At 38.9% G+C, this 22,180-nt stretch overlaps 1 protein-coding gene across 1 annotated transcript in view; it reads left to right on the top strand.

Moving 5' to 3' along the window:
* Positions 1-22,180, top strand: part of CLSPN (claspin) — a 46,755-nt gene that overhangs the window by 11,770 nt on the left and 12,805 nt on the right. The window contains exons 4-18 of the mRNA XM_006867610.1: positions 84-242; positions 1,118-1,195; positions 1,533-1,605; positions 2,186-2,294; positions 2,436-3,007; positions 8,166-8,357; positions 10,112-10,347; positions 11,951-12,129; positions 12,233-12,297; positions 13,087-13,286; positions 13,630-13,784; positions 14,368-14,594; positions 15,383-15,494; positions 15,884-15,965; positions 16,181-16,293. Coding sequence (XP_006867672.1) covers positions 84-242; positions 1,118-1,195; positions 1,533-1,605; positions 2,186-2,294; positions 2,436-3,007; positions 8,166-8,357; positions 10,112-10,347; positions 11,951-12,129; positions 12,233-12,297; positions 13,087-13,286; positions 13,630-13,784; positions 14,368-14,594; positions 15,383-15,494; positions 15,884-15,965; positions 16,181-16,293 — 2,552 coding nt within the window. The remainder of the gene's footprint in view (positions 1-83; positions 243-1,117; positions 1,196-1,532; positions 1,606-2,185; positions 2,295-2,435; positions 3,008-8,165; positions 8,358-10,111; positions 10,348-11,950; positions 12,130-12,232; positions 12,298-13,086; positions 13,287-13,629; positions 13,785-14,367; positions 14,595-15,382; positions 15,495-15,883; positions 15,966-16,180; positions 16,294-22,180) is intronic.

The raw sequence follows: 22,180 nt of genomic DNA, 5'->3' as shown, positions 1-22,180 counted from the left end.
CCAGATCCAATTTGCTACATGGTGTTTTGTAATACTGGATTCTAAAATAATTGGGTTCTGTTTTTCCTGTATACATTATTCAGGAAGAGGATGTCAAACAGCCATTTAATGACAGTGGCTGTCTTCTTGTGGATAAAGATCTTTTTGAAACTGGATTAGAAGAAGAAAATTCTTCATTGGAAGATGAAGAGTCATTAGAATCAATAAGGGCAGCTGTAAAAAGCAAAGTAAAAAAGCACAAGGCAAGTAAAGCTGCTTCTAACCTTTGTTTTATTTTTTGATGTACGGTTGTAACCTTTTCATTTTTTTTAATCTTAAGAAATACAGCTGCTAATTTTAGAAGCTTGCAGTAAAGAGTTATGTATGCTAACTTGTTTGGAAATTGTTACTTTGTTATTGCTCTTCTAGGAATGTTCAGGAAAAAGTAAGATCCTTTATGTTTTGATAAGCAGGTAAATAATACATTTTACAATTCTATGGATTTCTCGTGTGGTGCTGTAGTATCAGCACTGAACTGCGAACCACAAGATCGGCAATTCAAGCTCACCAGCTGCTCCTAGGAAACCCTGTACAGGGTTGCTGTGGGTTGGAATCCACTCCACAGCACTTAACAACAACAACAACATGGACTCTAAGAAATTAACCCGATAAGGTTTTAGGAAGGGAATCAAAGAGAAGTAATAATCAAAATGTTTCCCTGCCTGAGTGTTTAAAAGCATAATTGTTCTTCCTAAGAGTGCTTTAGCTTCTTGGGAATCATTGGTCCTTTTAAAAAGGAGGCTTGGTGTGGTGCTGTAGGATAAGTACTGAACTACTAACTACAAAGTTGGTCATTCAAACCTACCAGCCCATCCTTGGAAACCCTATACAGCCTCATTATGTGTAAAATCTGACTTAATGGCACTTAACAACAACAACAAAGGCATAGGAAATGAGGGTTCAAGCTCTTTTTGATTTGTTTTCTGGGCATTATAGGATGCTGCGTGCTTAAAATTTTCTTTGGATAATTATTTTTAATGTAGCATAATGTGATGGAATGTAAAAACAGCATTAGAGTAAGAGACATCGTCTTGTTTCACTTTAGTTTTTGTCCCTACTAATCAGTTTTCTGTTATAGGAAAAGGAATCCTCTTTGGAGAGTGGGTTCTATTCATTTGAAGAAGAAAGCAAATTATCAGAAGGCTCCATGAGAAAGGTGAGGGAAAGCCCTATGTAGTCATTCTGCAGCCTTTCACCTCTTTCCGCAGGAGACTGTAGACTCCTTGGGATAAATATTTTATCTTATCTATCATAGTAATTTCTTGGTACCCAACATACTGTCTTGAACATAATAATGAATATGGATTGGACTGAATGCATTCTCTGTGACTTGCAAGTAAATGAACTCCTTGAGTTTACATTGTATTGAGTTTATTAGTGCTCACTGTTACCTCTCCATCCTCTTTTCTTGGAGAGAGAAAACTCTTAAAGAATGAATATCTGTGTTTCTGGACAATACCATTAATACTGTATCCCTTTCTGTTTTCTTTAAGGAAAGGAAGGCAGCCAAGTTAAGTAAGGAGGCACTAAAAAAGCTGCATAGTGAGACTCAGCGCCTTATTCGAGGTAATACAAATCAGTACAATAAACTTGAAGGCAAATCACAACATTTCTTTGTAAGCTCTATTTGGATATTGGGAATTTTTCTTTTTTGAACTCTTCATATGAGCTTAAGAATATAATATCAAGTTTAGAATTGATCTTGGTGAATGGACATTGTTCTAAAGGCCATGGAACATTAGTGCAAACTGAGTCTATTTTCAGAACTGTAGTGGAGGTAATGAGTAAGTTGGGGTTGTTTTTTTTTAAAATGGTTTTCTGTGGACTAATTGCCTCAGGATCTTTTTGGGAGCTTTTCAGATTTATAAATCCCCAGACCCCACAGAGGCCCAATTCAGTACATTTGGAATGGGGTCCAAGAATCTATATTGTAAAAATGCTTCTTGGATCATTTTGAATTCACCACAGGTTTAAAAGCTACTAGTCTCCAGGAAGCTTTATTTGTACTTAGCACTTCCCTTTGTGAGTGTGGTGATTGTTTTCTGTTTCTGGAAATGGCCTTGATTAACTGTTTTGATTAGTTAATGTGAAGTGATATTTCAGAATGGACAATATTTATATTTACTTGTTTTGTTCCATATTACAGAATCTGCACTTAATCTTCCATATCATATGCCTGAGAATAAAACCATTCATGATTTCTTCAAGCGTAAGCCCCGACCCACTTGCCAAGGAAATGCCATGGCATTGCTGAAGTAAGAACCTGCTTTTCTTATGATTATAATAATATTGAGAATTCAATTTTGTAGCAAACATCTGGCATAAAAAATTCAGATTCCTCACTCCCTTAAAATTGATTTAACTGTTTCAAACTCTAGCTCATTTTCCCTCTTTAGGTCATCTAAGTATCAGCCAGGCCATAACAAAGAAGTCATAAACACTACAAATACAACTGAAATGAGTAATGACTCCTATAACAAAACTTCTGAGCAGGCAACAGGCACAGAATGTGAAATGGAAATTAATTCATTCCTTGCAGCTTCAAAGGAACCTCGCATCACTACTGTATCAGATGAGTCTTACTCTAAGGATTTGGTGGAAAGTGAAGAGCTAGAAATTCAGGAGAAACAGAAACGAACTGATGCTTCTGGGGACAGCTCAGTGGAACCAAAGGAACCCAGCTTCCTAGGGACCAAGGAAAGCGAAGAGTATCAGGCCGGAGGGTTTGTGACGCCTGAACTTCATGCCCTGGAGGAAGTCAGAGACCTGAAAAAAACAGAAGCAGCAGATGGCAAAGTGGAAGAGCCCAGGCAGCAAATGAAACCAATGGCAGCTGTGCCACCTGAAAAAGTGAGACGGTTCACGCTGGATAGACTTAAGCAACTGGGCATAGATGTTTCCGTGAAGCCACGGCTGGGTGCTGATGAAGAATCCTTTGTGATACTTGATGAACCTGAAACCAACAGAGGTAATCCTTTGAATTGTGAGAAATCTCCCTGTTTATGTGACATCTTTTCAATTACTTGCAACTATGGAGGACAGAGAACACGGGAGAAATTTATAGGCACACAGATCTTATTCTACAGAGGTACCGGATACAGGTAGAACCCCATTGTAATAAGTTTGGCAGCATACCAGAGTGATCGAAGCCTTTTTTTAAATGGAAACCTGTAGATAGAAAATATGCAAAAGAGGTACATTGCTCTTCTATTCTGGGAGGGTGTGTGTCAAATCCTATTAAAATATTCTTAAAAACATTCAGTTTGTCACAGCTAAAGAGAACCATTTTGATTCAGTAAATTGTCTGCAAAACTGAATTGTTTTTCCACTCTGTCGACAAATATTAAACTGTCAACTATATGCAAGATAAGGAGCTCTAGTAGTGTAGTGGTTACGAATCGGGCTGCTAACCTCAAGGTTGGCAGTTCAAAACTACCAGCCATTCCGCAGGAGAAAGATGAGGCTTTCTGCTCCCGTAAAGATTCACAGCCTCGGAAACGCTGTTCAGGGTCACTGTGAGTTGGAACTGACTCCACGGTACTTAACAACAACAACAACATCTTCAAGATGCTGTTAAATAATGGGAAGAAAAAGGATAAGTATTCTTTGCTAAAATAAATAATAAGAATAAAGTCCTATGGAAGTTCAGAAGTAGGATAAATTACTTACACAAAACAAAGAACTACCAATCCACTTGTCATCAAGATTTCAACTCATGGTGACTCCATATGTGTCAGAATATAACAGAGCTCCATAGGGTTCTCAGTGGTTGGTCTTTCATAAGGAGATTGCCAGGCCTTTCTTCCTAGGTATCTCTGGGTGGACTCAAACTGCCAGTGTCAAGTGCTTAGCAGCTGAGCACTTAACCATTTAATCCAGAGACTCCAAATAGGTGTAATTCGTGTACTATCAAATTGGTAAACTTCCTTGCCTCCCTTGGATGGAGTTGGTCCTCTCTCCTGTGTTCACGCAGTGTGACATGATAGGTAAGCCTGGCTCCATAGCCCGAGCCGCAGTTTAAATCAGGACTTTGTTACTTATCTAACTTTGCTATGTTATTTTACCAAGAGTTGCTAAATCATCTTTTTAAAAAGAGAAAATAATAGCACTATCTGGCTCACAGGACTATCCTGAATATACATTGAAATAATTCATACAAATGGATAGCAGAAAGAAGCACACTTAGAAAGTGGCTACTGCTTCTATTTTTGTTAATGAAATTGTTCACATCAAGTAGCTTTCATTAAACAGTTTATTGTTGGCAGGCGCTGTGACAGCCACAGTGTTTGGCATGTGAACTATGCTCAGTGAGTCTTTGTTGACTGGATGGACTTTTCAGAAATACAGAGAAGGTCATTCTTGGAAGGAACAGAAAGAGCCGTACACAGTGCGTGTTGGGAGGATACGTAAGTCAGTTTCACAGAGCAGGAGGTGAGGGTGAAGGGATTATGTAACAAAAACTAGCATACCTCCTTTAGCAAAAAAGCATGAGCATGAGTAGTTACCTAAAACACTGAGGGTTAAATTTTGTTACATGAAACTGACAGTTAATCTGAACAGTTTCAGAGTAAGAGGTATGGGAAGAAAGCTTTTTGAGTACCGAGTTGTGGTGTGGCCCTGTAGGATAAGCACTCTACTGCAAGGTTGGTTTGAACCGCAAGGTTGGTGGTTCAATCTCTCCAGTAGCTCCTCAAACTCTATACAGGGTTGCAATGAGTTGGCATTGACTCAACGACACTTAACAACAATAAACTAGATGCTAATAGATTCTTTTTCAGTTATTTTTGTTAATTCTCATAAGGCGCCCTGGTAGCTCAGTGGTTAAGTGCTTGGCTGCTAACTGAAAGGTCAGCAGTTCGAAACCATCGTCGCTCCACAGGAGAAAGGGATGGCAGTCAGCGTCCATAAAGAGTTCAGCCTTGGAAATGCTTTGAGGCAATTCTACTCTATCCCCGAGGGTCACTATGAGTTGGACTCAATCCTGGGGCTACAGGTTAATTCTCATAGCCCCAAGTATTATTTTGCAAATGAAGAGAGTAAAGATTTTCAGAGGTTAGATCATTTCTCCAACATTCTACTTGGTTTATTCTGGGACTATAGCACAGTCCTCGGCACAGTAGGCACTTATTCTGAACTCAGAACATATTTTCCTTTAGAAAAAATATTTGACATGAAAGTTGGATTTCCAAACTACACCTTTCCATGACATATATGTGACTGAGCATGAGTTCATTTATGAAATGAACTTTTAATTAGTACTGTTATGTGAGATACAAGGGGGCTTTAAAAAGTTCTTTGAAAACTCCTGTTACCTTTTCTGTAGTTTTATTTTTAAATTTTGTATTGTGAATTGGGTGAAGCAGGTCATCAGTTTTGCATTTAACACTCCATTTAATCTCATGGGTTACTAGCCCTTCAGTGTAACATCACTTCTCCCACTTTCTCTGTGTATTTCTTGTCTCCCTTCCTCCTTCCTTCTCAACCTTTCTGAATTTTGCCCTTAAGTAAATGCTACCCTTTTGATCTCAAATTGTTGACCATTCTATGGTGTGTGCACCTCACTAATATTGTTCCTCCTCCTGTTGTTGTTGTTAAGTGCTGTCTAGTTGGTTCTGACTTATAATGACCCTGTATAAGGTTTCCAAGGAGCAGCTGGTGGGTTTGAACTATTGACCTTGTGGTTCACAGTCCAGTGCTGATCCTACAGCACCACACCAGTAGTTCTGTTACTATGGGAGTGAGTTCAGCTCTAAACCTAAATGGTGACCAAGGGCAATAGACTTGGGGTTCCACCAATCTCTGTATGACCAGTAAACCTAGTCTTTTTTTTATGATTTTCAATTTTATTCCACATTTTCTCTCACTCTATCCAGGACCTTCTAATGTGATCCCTTTAAGAGTAGCCAGGCACCATCTAGTTCTGGTTTGAGGGTTATTGGAGACAGATGTTTCCATGGACCATTAGTCCAGTGGGCTAATTGTTTCCTTGCATCTTCAATTTTCATCACTCTTCTTTCCTCTGGACAGGGAGAGACCAATAAGACCTCAACTGCTACTCACCAATGTAGGATGTAGAACATTGTCTTTGTGGACTATATTATACCAGTTGACCCTGATGGTCCTCCCCTGAGACTATAGTCCTGAGCCCCTTAAGATGTTTGGTTAAACTTCCATTATCTTTTAATTCTATTTTTTCACGATTTTTTTTAAACCACCCCATATGTACTACACATAGTCACTGCTCTCAAAAGTAGTAGGAATGGCAGATAGAAACACCATTACAGTGCTAACTGATGGGTGCTATGGTCAAGGTATGCACTGTGGTGAGTCCAGTGGGAATCCAGGTGAGGGGTACTTCACTTGAACTGGGGGTGTTAGTAAAGCTTCTGCAAAGAGCTGATGCCTGAACTGAGTCCTGAAAGTTGAGTAGGTGATCCCAAGGCAGAGAGGTGAGGGGACCTTTCTTGGTGGAAGGGCTAGACTTGTAAATGGTACAGAGACAAGAGAAAGCTGGGTGGTTGAAGTGAAGATTGTGAGGGGGATTGGAGGACAGGGGTGAGCAGAGGACAGGTCATCTTGAACTTTTAAGCCATATTGAGAACTTTTTGTTAGTAGAGGACCATTGAAAGGATTTTAGAAAGAAAAATGACCCAATCAGATGATCATTTTAGGAAGTTCAATCTAGTGGCTACTGTGGCAAATGCATTGGAAAAGATTAAGAAGCAAGGCTGTGGGAAAAACTCAGTTTCCTTAACTTCATATAGAATAAGGTTTCCATGAGAAAATGCATGTAGATTTAAAATTTGGTGTGGTGCTATAGGATAAACACTGGACTATTAACTACAAGGTTGTTGATTTAAACCCACTAGTCACTCCTTGGATGCCCTATACAGGGTCTCTGGAGTCAGAACCAACTCAACAGCACTTAACAACAACAGAAATGTGTTACTCCTGTTCTTTGCAATAGCATAGGATGTAGTCCATGCCTTCTTTTCCTCTACTTTCTGGCTAAAATCAGAGGGGATGAGAATAGTCTTAGATCCAAGCTTCTGATGGATACGTGAGCTGGGGCAGAGACTTCACTTAGAGAGAAGAAAAGTGCTGGTAGAAGACAGAGAGGATCTTGAGCAGCGACTTTAGGATTTGGAGTACAATGGTCAAATCACATAATAAAGGGCAAGAAAAGTGGGTGCTCCAGTAGATGGGAGCGTGAAGAACTGTGAGGGTTCTAGCTCTCTGCAGATATGAACCAAAGCAGCTTCTGCTTCAATGTTATTTTAGATTCCAAGGAATTGCCCTACCCACCCTGCTTTTCTTCTATTCTGTCAGCACCAATGATGACCTACGTATTTCTTTCCCTTTCCACTGTCACTACCTTATTACCTGACTACTATAAAACAGGAGGCAGATCTATAGCTTGTCTCTCTACTCTTGTTTGTGATGTAAACATACAACCCTTTGGAGCTTATTTTTTGCTGTTAGGGTTTCAAGATGAAAAGAGTCCCTTCCAGTTCTCTTTTTCTACTAAGTCTTTCTAGGGAAAGAAATAAACTACATGTAGTAGAGCCCTGGTGTGGTGCTGTAGGGTAAGCACTAGACTGCTAATCACAAGGTCAGCAGTCAAACCCACCAGCTGCTCTTGGAAACCCTATACAGGGTTGCTATGAAGTGGAACTGACTTGATGGTGCTTAATTAACAACAATATATTTTAGTAAGATTGCTAGTAAGTAATGAAGTATTCAAAATGAATTAAAAAGAAGAGACTGAAATCCTTGAAAAATTAAGCCCTTTAATAGTTGAAAATCATGTTTGTTTCTACCAGTTTAATACATTTTTAAGACTCTAATGTATACATATATTTAACAACTTCCATTGTAAATTTCTATTTTAAAAGTCTGTTGGTTTTTGAAACATCAAGGAAGGACAGTTGTAGCAACTTGTTAGTATGGACTGAAGTTGTGTGAATTTAACATAAGGCGTTAGTAGCAAAGGGATTTTTGCTTTCTCTGTGTGTGTGATGTGTTCTTCCCTTCCCTGTAAAACTTAGCTTTTAATTCTTAACTAGTATCTTAAAGGAAAGAGTTTGAGCATCACAAACTGACAACTTCATTGGCATTTGATTTAGATCTGGAAGCCTTGAAGCAGCGATTTTGGAAGCATGCTCATTCAACTGCCAAACCCAGAGCCAGTCAGAAGGTGAATGTCAATGTCATTGTGAAAGACGTGGGCATAGATGGAAAGGAAGAACTAAAGGCAGATGTGGTACCTGTGACTTTGGCAGCTGAAAAACTGGATGAAACAAGCCACACCAAGCCAGGTATTTGAGTCCACAGGTTTTTGCCTTTTGTTTTGTGCTTTGACGGCTCTATTTGGCTTCTGAAGACCCTATGGTGAAAAGTTATGGAATCTTTTTCTTTGAAACTTGGCATAGTAGACTGTTAATACATCTGTCATGATTCATATGTAACATTGCCTCAAGGTGTGGGGTGGACAAGATGGCAGTATTTCTTAAAATAACATTTGTCTTGCTATAAAAAACAATATGTATCCATTATAGAAAATACACGGAATAAGTGAAAAGCATTCACTGTCCTCTACCAGAGACAACTACTATAATCATTTTTGTGTATCTGTCCTTTTAAACCCATTTCCTAGTATATATGTTTGTGTCTATTTCTTAAAAAAACTAAAATGTGATCTTACCTTGCACACTGCTTTGTAATCTGTTCTTTTTTAATGCATTATATTACAGACCCCCAACACTGAAACTACAAATAATTTATAGAATAAAGTTAAAACACTAGAAAACAGAGTATAAAGTTAGTAATTAGTCTTCCTAAAATTTTATATGTACTATAAATAGTCTTTTGTGTGTCTTTCTAAGAAAAGCTGCATGCATATACATGTATGTGTGTGTTAGTGGACACTTATCCTCTGCCAGGCACCTGTGATAGGTGCTTGACATGCTTTATCTAATTTAATCCTCACAACCTATCAGGTAGATAGCATTATATCCTCGTTTTGTACATGAGGAAACAGATACACAGCATTTAAGCAACTTGCTAAAATATACAGCTAACTCCATGGAACAGATACTTAAAAACCTCATTATATTGCTTTTGAGTGCTTTTAACTTCTGTGCAATGTCCTACTGTATGGATATAAAATTATTTATTTAATCACACTCCTATTGATGGACATCTTGTTTGTTTCAGTTTTTTATTATTTCATACAATATTGCTTCCTAATATCTTTATGTTGGTATACCTGGATGGAAAATTTGTTGCACTGTAATTGTTTAATCAAATTTTGATACGTGTCCAAATTGTCCTTCAAAAAGATTGTATCAATTTATGCACTAAGTTCCAGTATCTAAGTTTTCCTCTTATCAGTAGTGGATAACACTATTATTTTTAGTGATGTATATTGTTAAATCTTCCCATTTTTGTCAAACTAATAAGTAGAAGATAGTACCTCATTATTTTGATTCTTGGTGTGGCACTATGGGTTAATGAGCTGGACTTCCAGGTCAGTTTGAACCACAGGGTCAGGAGTTCAAGCTCATCAGCTGCTTCTTGGAAGTCCTATACAGGGTCGTTATGAGTTGGAACTGACTCAACAAAACTTAACAACAATAATTAAGGTTAAGCATTATTTTTCATTTATTAATATGAATTTACTTTTTCTGTGAACTACCAGTTCATATTCTTTGTTCACTTTACTCTTGAGTTGTTTGTCTTTAATGTAGATAAATTTATCAATGTTTTCCTTCATGGCTTCTGAGCCAGAGACTTGGCGCTTCCGCTTCCTTTGTTTTGTTTTCTGTCACAATGATTTTATAATACTTGAGTGATGTATTATACCAAGCTGTAGGACATTAATTGTGGGCATTCTCTTCTACACTTCAATTAATAATAATCCCCATTTGTTAAGTAAAAGCCAAGTGTACTAAAGTCCCTAGTTTTTAGAGGTGGATGTGATTGGAACACTTCTGGAGTTGCCTAAAATGCATACTTATGTAGCATGCAGCCTGTGATTATATCTGATGCATTTCTACCTATTCCTGTTCAGCTGAAAAGCTTCAAGTGTTGAAAGCTAAACTGCAAGAAGCGATGAAACTACGAAGACTTGAGGAGCGTCAAAAGCGCCAAGCATTATTTAAATTAGATAATGAAGATGGGTTTGAGGAAGAGGAGGAGGAAGAGGAAGAAATGACAGATGAATCTGAGGAAGATGGAGAAGAGGAGGTAGAAAAAGAAGAGGAGGAAGAGGATGAGAAGGAAGAGGATAAAGAAGCCAATCAGGAGGTCTAGAGCAATTGTATAATTTAGTTACCTTTTTAATATCTGCTCTTAAGACATAGAAGAAAAAAAGAAAGTCAAATTTGTGTAAGAGTAGACTACCTGCATCTGCTGTTGTCCATTCCAACCTATAGCAACCCTAAAGGATAAAATAGAACTGCCCTTTGGGTTTCTAAGGCTGTAATCTTTATGAAGACAGACTGACACATCTTTCTTCCACAGAGTGGCTGTTGGGGTTGAACCACTAATTTCTTGCTTAGCACCAAGCACTTAACCACCATGCTATCAGGGCTCCTTAAGAGTAGAATAAATGTGTTCAAGTGTATAAAAGTGTATAAAAGGCAGAGATGAAGATAGTTTCTTCATATGTGCTTAAATCTTAGTTCTCTTAGCACCTAAAGTTCCCAAGCCAAACGTAAACATTGTCTTCTACTTGTTAGTTTACATATTTTGATATAATGCTAATTATTAGAATCACTTTGTATGAAGGGAATTCTAAAAGTTTGGAAAAATTCCCATTATCTTTTAATTACATTTTTCCACAAACTTTTGGAAGCCCCTTTGTATTAATAGTGACTTTTAGCTTTGTCTGTTTTTTTTAATGTTTCTTTTCTCAGGATAAAAAGCAGTCTTAACCTTGACCAGATTAAGGTCTGGAAAAACTTCTCAGGCAGAGACCTTACCTTGTTGAGTTAATTTCATTCTACACTGATGAGAGTATTTGTAGAAGGATCTTTTGCCCTTGTTCCATAGAATTATTTTCTACTTAGGAAAGGTAGGAGTCCTGGTGTGGCGCTGTGGGATAAAGCACTGGACTTCAAGGTTGGTTTGAACCACAAGGTCGGTGGTTCAAACTCACCAGCCGCTTCTTGGAAACTCAATACAGGGTCGCTATGAGCCAGAACCAACTCGATGGTACTTAACAACAACAACAACAGGGAAGATAGGTTAATAGGATTGCTAGGTATGAAAAAAATAAATATATAAAAGCTTTCTTGTTTCCATACTGGAGTCACTATAAAGAGGTTTGTTGTTCTTGTTAGGTGTCACCAAGTTGGTTCTGACTCATAGTGACTGTATGCATGACAGAACAAAACACTGCACCATCCTAACAATTGTTATGCTTAAGTCCATTGCTGCTGCCACTGTACCAGTCCATCTCATTAGGGGTCTTCCTCTTTTTCACTGACCCTCCAAATTACCAAGCATGATATTCTTCAGGGATTGGGCTCTCCTGACAATATGTCCAAAGTGTGAGAGATGAAGTCTCATCATCCTCACTTCTAAGGAGCATTCTGGGTGTAATTCTAGACTAATTTGTTTGTTTTTCTGGCAGTCCATGGTACTTTCAATATTCTTCAACACTACCATAATTCAAATGCATCTGTTCTTTTTTATCTTATAGCAATAATGGGAGGGCAAAGTAAATATAAAAGATCTAGAAATGACATAGAAAACTGTGTTGATGTCAGAAGTTTCCTTCAGGTTTTACTTTTTCAGATTTAAGATGTGACCTGTAGTCAAACATCTATATTTCAGGCTAATAGTATATTTGTTTTAAAAAAAATTGACTTGAATTATTTTGTTTTTGTTGGCATAATTGGTAAAGATTGAAGAATTCCTTCTTAATAGTGAAGAAATAGAAACTAAAGATGAGAAAGAAATGGATAAAGAAAACAATGATGGCATTCATGAAAATGGCAAGTCAGCTGGCCTTCTCTCCATTCCCAAGCCCCTCTCATCAGATTCCACCTTACTTCTATTTAAGGATAACTCTTCCAAGATGGGGTAAGGAAAATTTTCTCTAAGAAAGAATAAGATTCTCTTGGATTTGATTTTCTGGTTAGAAACATGTGTAGGTATTCAAACACTTTACGTTCATATTTTATAGTTACTTTGCTTCTGAAGAAAAGTCGGAAACAGATGAAAACTCAAGCAAAAGGCCTAGCAAACTGGGTGAGTACCAACTCTTCTGTAGAACTTGACTTTTTTCTGGTCCTCCAGATGTGATACTTGGTGGTGGTGGTGGTGGTGGTGGTTATGTGTCTTAGAGTCGGTTCCAACTCATAATGACCCTGTACAGGATTTCCGAGGCTGTAAATCTTTATGGGAGCAGAGAGCCTCATATTTCTCCCACGGAACAGCTGGTAGTTTCAAACTGCTGACCTTGAAGTTCGCAGCCCGATTCGTAACCACTACGCTACCAGAGCTCCCCAGATGTGATACTTAAGGACTCTTAATTTCATGAAATTTCCTAGTTTTAAATCCTCGTGACATTCTCGTCTGACATGTGGCAATGATAAGAATTCAAGAATTAGAAAATTTTCTTGGTTCATTTTGTGAAAACTTCTATGCAGTTCCTTTACAGTTGACCATGGGCACATAGTAGGTCCTTTGTGAGTGTGTGTTGATTGAGTGAACCTTTAAATACTTCCATCAGTTGTAGATCAAAGGAAGATGTGGGTAGTGGAAGATCAAAGGAAAACTGAATAGTGGAAAAGGTAATCAAAGGCACTAGGAACTTTAGAGAAAGAAGAGAACTTTCAGGTGCCATGTAGCTCAGAGTGATAAACCCTGATTGTATAATACTATCTTAGTACTATAATTTACCTTTAACTTAATGTTTTAGAACATATAATTTTAGGGGTTTGCCTATGAATATTACCTGACAGTTTCATTATCAACTCTTTCCTAAACAAAGGCACCTCATTTTTGAAGTAACGTAAAAGTTATTTCTCTCTTTAGATGAAGATGATTCATGCTCATTGCTGACAAAGGAGAGCAGCCACAATAGCAGCTTTGAGTTGATTGGCTCCACGATTCCATCCTATCAGCCTTGCAATAGACAAGTAGGCCGTGGGACCAGTTTCTTCCCTACAGCAGGAGGATTCAGATCTCCTTCCCCTGGGCTATTTAGAGCTAGTTTGGTCAGCTCAGCTTCTAAGGTGAGATGGTAATGGTTTTCTAATCTCCTCCTCCTTTTTCTTCCCACTTTGCTAAATAAAGTGTGTCTAAGCCAACCAACTCCCACCACAGTGGCACTGAGCTTATGTATGTTCAGTTTTTAAAAATCCACCCCCTTTGTGTTTTACAAACAAGCTTCATCCAGTGCTCGTCTTTTCTTGGAGGTATTTTTCTTTATACTGCTCTTGGCTATGCATTGTCCTCCTCAACTGCAATTGCCTGAGAGTAGATTAAATGCTGCAAATAGCAACTTCTGTTGTTGTCATGACAGTGAATGACATTTGCAAAATGTTTTGTTTTTGTTTGGTTTTGTTTTGGTGCCAGAGTTCAGGGAAGCTGTCTGAGCCTTCACTTCCCATAGAGGATTCCCAGGATCTGTATAACGCCTCCCCAGAGCCTAAGACACTTTTCCTAGGAGCAGGAGACTTCCAGTTCTGTTTAGAAGATGACACTCAGAGCCAACTGTTGGATGCAGATGGGTAGGTAGTTTTATGTTTCTGTGGGTGGGAATGGTGCTGGCTGGGTACTGCTTAATTTTGGTTAAAAATAAAGTGAGCTTCTGTCACTCCATCTGTGCTTTCTCTTCTGAGAAAGAGAAGGTGTACAGACAATTAGTATTACAGTCTACAAGTATGAACAAAGTCTCCAGAAAATAAAATGTAAATAGCACTTGCTGACATCCTGATCCTTGGATCAAGACCTTTCTTGAAATGCATAAATCTTGTATTGTAAGGGCATCAAATGTCCTTTTATCCATGTTACTCTATTGTGATCATTCGGAAGGGTTGAGAATGGACAGGCCTGTGGAACACTACATGGACAGAACACCATGTCCTACTCCAACATCATTTGATGCCAGAAATGATCCTTTACCTTTTAAATCACATTTATCCTCTCACCTAACTCCCCCTCAACCCCCTTCCCACCCCTCCACTAGTCTAAAGTGTGAATCTTTTGTTTTCTGGTTTTGGATTCATTCTTTAACTTTAGTATTAGAAATGAGCAAACCATTATTTTGCTTTTTACCTGGAGATGTTCTTACCCTATTCATGGTGCTTGTAGGTTCTTAAATGTTAGGAACCATAGGAATCAGTACCAGGCTTTGAAGCCCCGACTGCCATTGGCCAGTATGGATGAAAATGCTATGGACGCTAACATGGATGAGCTGCTGGATTTGTGTACTGGAAAGTTCACGTCTCAGGCTGACAAACCTCTACCCAGGAAGAACGACAAGAAAGAGAACATGGAGGAGCTTCTGAATCTTTGCTCAGGAAAATTTACTTCTCAGGGTAAATATCCAAGACAACACCAGAATCACTCAGCTTAATAACTTAAAAGAAGCCCTTTACCATTGGGTAAAAAGCTCTCAGAACACTGAAGGAGTCTGCGTTGTTGTTGTTAAGTGCCGTCGAGTCAATTCTGACCCATAACGACCCTGTATAGGGTTTCCAAGAAGCAGCTTGAACCGCTGACTTTGCAGTTCAAACAACTTTGCAGTCTGATGCATTAGCCCACAGCACCACACTAGGACTCCAATGGAGTCTGTAGGAAGATTGAATTCAAAGCTAGCTCCATGACATTTAGATCTCACTTTCTTAGGGGTGACAGAGTATCAGTTTAAGCTGCCATGTAGCTCAGAGTGATAAACCCTGATTGTATAATGCTGTCTTAGTACTATAATTTACCTTTAACTTAATGTTTTAGAACATACAGTTAACTTTGGTCATGTGATTTGTCATTTACAGTTAATATGTGTGTGTGCACATGTATGCACAGTGTTTGGTGCATAGAAAAGTTCAGAGAAATATGAACTTATTTTTTCTACCTGTGACCTATACCCATGCCTGCTAGAATGTAAGCTCTATGAGGGAATGGCATCTTTGTTTTATCACTACTGTTTCCATAGTGTCTGGCATGTAGTACTAAGAAGGGATTTATTAAATGAATGAATGGATGGTGGGCTCTTTTTGGCAAACTTACTCTAGAACTGTATGGAGCTGGCATGTCTTTAGATGACTGGGAAAGGAGGCGAAAGCTGTCATTCCTTGGTGATACATCTTTTCCTTGTTGTGATTAGAATCCTCCACTCCAGCTCCATCCGAGTTAAATAAACAGGAAAAGGAGAGCAGCACAGGAGATCCAATGGAAGAAGCAATTGCTCTTTGCTCAGGCTCTTTCCCAACGGACAGGTGAGTCTCAGTGATTGGTGGGAACTTGGGAAGGCCCAGTCTTCTCATAAAATTCTGGGATCAGGTATCCTGGACTTAATCAATATTTGGTCATCATAAAAATTAAGAAAGAGTACCCACACTGAAAGGGGAAAAAAACCCATTTAATTGGTCATCTTAGGGGCTTCATATCCTGTTTGAGAATCTTGCAGTAGGTTTTGGGTCTCATATTTACAGAGTAAGGAAATTATAGTACTTTCATTTAGTTGATGGAGAAGATGGTAAAAAAAAAAAGTGTGAGATACCTTGTGTGTCATTTCTTGAAGAGATTATTAGTACTAATAAAATAATATAAATTCCTAATTTGACTTGCTGCTTGTAGTTTGCTTTTAACGATATTGATTTCTTAGTTTTAAGGAAGAAGAAGGTGAAGAGGAGGAATTTGGAGACTTTCAGCTTGTTCCAAATGATAATGAATTTGATAGTGATGAGGTGAGTATGAAGGGGACAGAGTGATGATAACTGAACTCCATATATTATTGCCCTCAGATTTTTCTCCGTGTCTAAGTTTTTTTGAAAATTCTGAGTCTGGCATCTTATCAAACAGTTTCCTAGAATGAGGTGTTTAGACAGAAGTTTATAAATCCTATTTCACTTGAGGATCCATTTTATTCTGCTTAACTTCAGATGTGATGCTGATTTTACAGGATGAACACAATGACCACAGTGAGTCTGGTAATAAAGATATGGCGCTGGAAGACCATGAAGATGATGATGAAGAAGAGGTCTTAAGACAATCTGAGAAGTTGAAAAGGCAAATGTAAGTGTTGTATGTATTCCATTCGGTTGTTGATAAGTACCATCAAGTCAGCTCTGACTCATAGTGACTCATAGAGTTTACAAGGAGTGACTGGTGGGTTTGAACCACCAACCTTGTTAGTGCTGATCCTTTAGTGCCAAACCTGGACTCCACTGCCATCTCTTGTTGTCGTTAAGTGCTTTTGAATCACAACTCATAGCAACCCTGTATGAGGTTTCCAAGGAGCGGCTCGTGAGTTTGAACCTCTGACCTTGCAGCTCAAACCAATCTTGTGGTCTGATGCATTAACCGACAGTGCCAAACCAGGACTCCACTGCCATCTGGGTAACTAAAATTCTTGGGTCTTTTTCCATATGAATTGCTATCATTCCTAGTCTCCCTGATCTGATCTTGGGCACATGACCCCCTTTGTATTTTTAGTGTGTTGTTGTTCTGATTGTTTATTTTCAAAGATATAAATTTTAAAATCATCCAAGTCCATTGACCAGAATATATGTGAGAGTGTCTCTGGTGAGGTGTTTTTTTGTTTTGTTTTGTTTTTGTTTTTGTTTCCTCAATGCATATACTTCTGTCTGCATTGAGTTCATACTGTGTATATAATTATTTGTGTGTACAGCTTTGCATATTGCTTTTCCACTTAACATAATCCATAAGCATTTTTCCATGACTTAAAAAAATTTTTTATGAAGTCAGTTTTATTGGTACTCAGTATTATATATTGTGTGAATGACTTTGGGAGTTACATTTAGGACATTATATTGATCCCTATTAGATTTATATTGTTTTTAGCCCGTCGTTCCATTGTTAGGATCAGTTTGGGTTTCTAATTTGTCATCTGTAAAATTAAGTTTCATACACTTTTGGGTCATTCATAGATTTGTCTAAGTTAACCTTAGTTAACTGAAGAACTCTTTATTTGAAGAGCTCTTTGTTCAAATCTTATAAAGAATGACAGCTATAGATTGAGCTGGTCAAAACAGGTTGGAGTGGGTGAAAAGGCTAGGAATATTAGTAATTAGGAATTCCCTGAAGGAATTTCCCAGAGGCCGTAGGATTAGATGAGCTCAGCTAAAGTAATAATACAAATTTTAAAATAAAAATCAAGCTTCAGAAAGCCTTCAAACTTTTGTCTTTCATGGCCATAGACAGTAGGACTTTGCACACAGGGTCACAGTTGGCAAATCTGTTCTCAGTGAGAGCTAGAGTTAGAAAAATTAACTAGAAGTGGTATGTTTTTTGTTTTATTTATCTAAAACAAATCTTTTCTTCCCTCCCTCCCCTTTAAATTTTCTTTATTTTATTGTTGAGAATATTAGGAATGATTTTGATTACCAGGAACTCTGAGCCTCAGTCATGCTTCTAACTTGGGGGTCAAGATTTGATGGGCTGTGATGCAGAAGAGTCAACAAATCTGTCTTGGAGGAAATGCTCCTTATACTTAAGAAAGGCAACACTTTGTCTTGCTTACTTTGGACATACCATCAGGAAAGATCAGTGGCTAGAAAAGGACATCATTCTTGGTAAAATTGATGCTAAGCAAAAACAAGTGAACCCCTCCAGTAGATGGAATGGCATGGTAGCTGCAACAATGGGCTCAAACATATCAATGGATGTGAGAATGGCGCTAGTCTGGGCTGTGTTTTGTTCTGTTATATATAAGGTCCATAAGTCAGAGGCAACTAAGCAACAACTAACAACACATCAAAAAAGAACCTGTTATACTACACTGTGTAGAGTCCAGAGTCCTGGTATGGCACTGTGGGTTAATGCGCTGGACTGTAAAATTGGTTTGAACTTCAAGGTCAGTGGTTCAAGCTCACCAGCCTCTCCTCAGAAACACATACAGGGTCACTATGGGTCAGAACCAACTCTATGGCACTTAACAATGTAGAGTCTTGGCGTGGCTCTACAAGATAAGCACTTACCTGCTAACTGCAATGTTTGGTGGTTCAAACCCACCAGCCACTCCTCCTATACCCAGTCACTGTGAATCAACACTTTTACAATAACAACATCTTTAATGTAGGAAGAAAAGCCTGGCAATCTACTTTAAAAACTGGCCAATTAAAACTTTCTTAATAGATAGCACTGTAACATTGTCAGATACGGTGCTGAAGATGAGCCCCTTAGTTCAGAAGGCACTCAAAACACAACTCGGGAAGAGCTGCCTCCTCAAAGTTGAGTCTACCTTAGTGATGTGGGTGTAGTGAAGCTTTCAGAACCTTCATGTGCTGATGTGGCACAACTCAGAATGGGAAGAAACAGATGCAAACATGCATTAATAATAGGAGCGTGGAATGTACGAAATATGAATTTAGGAAAATTGGAAGTCATCAAAATTGAAACGCATAAAGATTAACATCCCAGGCAATAGTGAGCTGGAATGACTGGTATTGGCCATTGTGAATTAAGACAGTCATGTGGTGTCTACTATACCGGGAATGACAGACTAAAGAAAAATGGCATGGCATTCATCGTCAAACACATTTCAAGAGCTCAAGTATAACACTGTCAGTGATAGGATGATATCCAAATGCCTACAAGGAAGACCAATTAATACAACTATTATTCAAATTCACCAAACAGTTATGCCAACATTAAGCAGTTGAAGATTTTTACCAACTTCTGCAGTCTGAAATCGATCAAACATGCAGTCAGGATGCATTGGCGATTACTAGTGATTTGGATGTGTAAACCAGAAACAAAGAAGAATCATTAGTTAGAGAATATGACTATGATGATAGAAATGATGCTGGGAATTGCATAATAGAATTTTGTAAGACCAACAGCCTATTCATTGGAAATACTTTTTCCAACACCATAAACTACTATATATGTGGACCTCAGATCTACTACACAGGAAACAAATAGACTACATTTGAGATGATGGAGAAACTCAGTATCATCCATCAAAGTGAGGCCCTGGGTCAACTGCAGAACAGACCATCAATTAATTGCTCATATGAAAGTTTAAAAATTAAAATAGTCCATGGGAGCCAAAGTATAACCTAGAGTGTATCCCACCAGAATTTATAGACCAACTCGAATAGATTTGATGCATTGAATACTAATAACCAAAGACCAGATGAGTTGTGGGATGACATTAAGGACATTATACATGAAAAAACATGGTTATTTAAAAGACTGGAAAGAAAGAAGACCAAAATAGTTGTCAGAAGAGACTGAAACTTGCTCTTGAAGTAGACTAACTAAAGTGAATGGAAGAAATGATTTAGTAAATAGCTGAACAGAAGATTTCAGAGTATAGCAAGAGAACACAAAGTAGAGTATTATAATGAAATGTACAAAAACCTGGAGTTAGGAAACACTTGGCATTTCTTAGTCTGAAAGAACTAAGGGAAAAAATGCAAGCCTTGAATTGTAATATTGAAGGATTCTATGGCAAAATATTGAATGACACAGGAAGCATCAAGAAAAGATGGAAGGAATCCAGAGTCCTGTACCAAAAACAACTGAACCATCTCAGGAGGTAGAGTATGATTAAGAAACAGTGGTACTAAAGGAAGAAGTCCAAGCTGTACTGAAGGCATGGGTGAAAAACAGGGCTCCAGGAATTGAGATTACAAATTGGAATGTTTCATCACTGGAAGCGCTCACTCATTTATGCCAAGAAATTTGGAAGACAGTTATCTTGGCCAACTAACTTGAAGAGATCCATACTTGTGTTCCTTCCAAAGAAAAGTGATCAACAGAATTCAGAAACTACTGAACAGTATCATTAATTAATATTCAGTAACATACAACTAATGTTTTGCTGAAGATAACTTAAAAATGGCTACAGCAGTACATCAACGGGGGACTGCCAGAAATTCAAGTGGGATTCATAAAAGGACATGCAACAAAGGCTATCATTACAAATGTCAGATGGGTCTTGGTTGAAAGCAGAGAATACTAGAAAGATGTTTGCCTGTGTTTTGTGTTGTTTTTTTTTTAATGTTTTATTGTGAATTATGTGATGGTTTACATGGGAGAACATTAGCTTTACAATCATCCTATTGTATATTGTTTCATTGCTATGGTTACAGTCCCCTCCATATATCATCAACCAACCAAAGGGTATATATACCCTGTCGTCAGCACACAGCCCCTCTCCCTCTCTGGGTCTAGAGTCCCCAGCTGCTCCATCTCTACACATCATCATCTCTGGCGTCACTGTTTCTGGGTAGGGTCCCGCCCTCCACTCTTCACCTTTGATGGTCCCAGGGACATCTGCCCCTAGACTGCAAAGTCAGTCACTCCCCTCCTTTTGCTACAAAACGTCTACCTTTACATTTCCAACCCTCACAGTCAGTCTTGGTAACAATTATTCACTATTATATCACAAGAGACCTATCCCCATTTCCTTTCATCAGTCCTGCCCAGACAGATTGGATACTACTCAGTAGAGATTGTACCTTCCTCCACGCCCTCTGGATCTAGGCTCCCTCTTGAAAGCTTGTAAGCCAGTCACTTCTTGCCTTTGTAGCCCCCCCATTTGGGGTAGCCAATGTCCAAGCTGCCCATCCCTGTCTACTCTGTGTATGGAGGGGGTGGGAATGATCCTTGCTATAAAGATTTGTTCCCTCTTTTGAGCTACTGCATCCATAGGTGTAGGTCAAGTTCATCAAATTGTATCAGATTACTCTTTTTTTCCTCTTCTTCTAATTGAGCTCTGATCATCCAGTCATCGAAGCCAGGTCAAGTGGGTATTATTTGCAAGTGTGGGTGTTCTTGTGCATATGCCCTCTCTTCTTATCAGCTGGACACTTCAATCTCCATTCTAGTCCTCTGTGGCTATGTCACTGACTCTGGGCCAAAGAGTCCCCAAGTCTTGCCACACTGCTGGCCAACCAGGTCTCCACCTGGGTTCACAGGAATCTATTGAACGTTGTAGGGCTTAGCTCGCAGATTCATTGCTGTTTTTCCCTCAATTCCCTTATCAGTGGCGAATGTGGTCACCAATCAGAGCGTGTATTCCCATTGAGTCTTAGTCTTGGAAGGGGGTTTGCCCTGAGGATACCCGACCACTTGGCTTGATGTCTCCTGGGTGAGCAACTTGATTGTTCTTGTAGTAATCAGTCGGACTGCAGTTATTGTTTTGTATTTTTCCTGTCAGTCTTTCTTTCAGGAAGTATCTTCTGTTCTTCTAGCCGTTCCAGGCTGGTCTGCTTGTTGTTTCAAGTGGAAATTTCCCACCTCAGAAGATTCTGGATGGGGTTCAGGATTCCACCTATAGTCTTATGTAATGCAGAGGCCTCACAGGAAGCTTCCTTCACTGGGCATGTTGTAGCCCCATTTTAGGTATTCCAATCAGGTACGGGCAGAAGATGGACTTACAAGCTTTCTATGGCGATATTTCTGGCTATTCCTTTCTCTTCCCCTCAAGTGTCTATTTTATAATGGTATGCCAGGGAAACCAAGCATCTTAACATTATTTCCTCCCTTTTGCCCATTGCAACTATGTCTCAATCCCTATATCCCAGAGCCCTGTTGTTTCAAGGTTGTGCATATATCATTATTTACCTCTGTCCCACTTAGCTCTAGTAGCATGTTGTTGTTGTTGTCAGGTACCATCGAGTCGGAACCAATTCATAGCAACCCCATGCACAGCAGAACGAAACAATGTCTGATCCTGGGCCAACCTCACTACCACTGCCACACTTGACGCCATCAGTGATGCCACTGGCTGATCCATCTCATTGGGGGTCTTCCTCTTTTTTTCTGACCCTCCACCTTACCCAGCATGACATCCTTCTGCAGTGACTGTTCTCTCCGGACAATGTGTCCAAAGTAGGAGAGACGAGGCCAAGCCATCTTGGCCTCCAAGGAGCACTCTGGTTGTACTTCTTCCAAAACAGATCTTTTGGTTCTTTTGGCAGTCCATGGC

Source organism: Chrysochloris asiatica, unplaced genomic scaffold (assembly GCF_000296735.1).
Source record: "Chrysochloris asiatica unplaced genomic scaffold, ChrAsi1.0 scaffold00106, whole genome shotgun sequence".
Classification (NCBI taxonomy): domain Eukaryota; kingdom Metazoa; phylum Chordata; class Mammalia; order Afrosoricida; family Chrysochloridae; genus Chrysochloris; species Chrysochloris asiatica.
The sequence above is the reverse complement of the archived record's forward strand: the minus strand, read 5'-3'. Positions and strand labels throughout refer to the sequence as shown.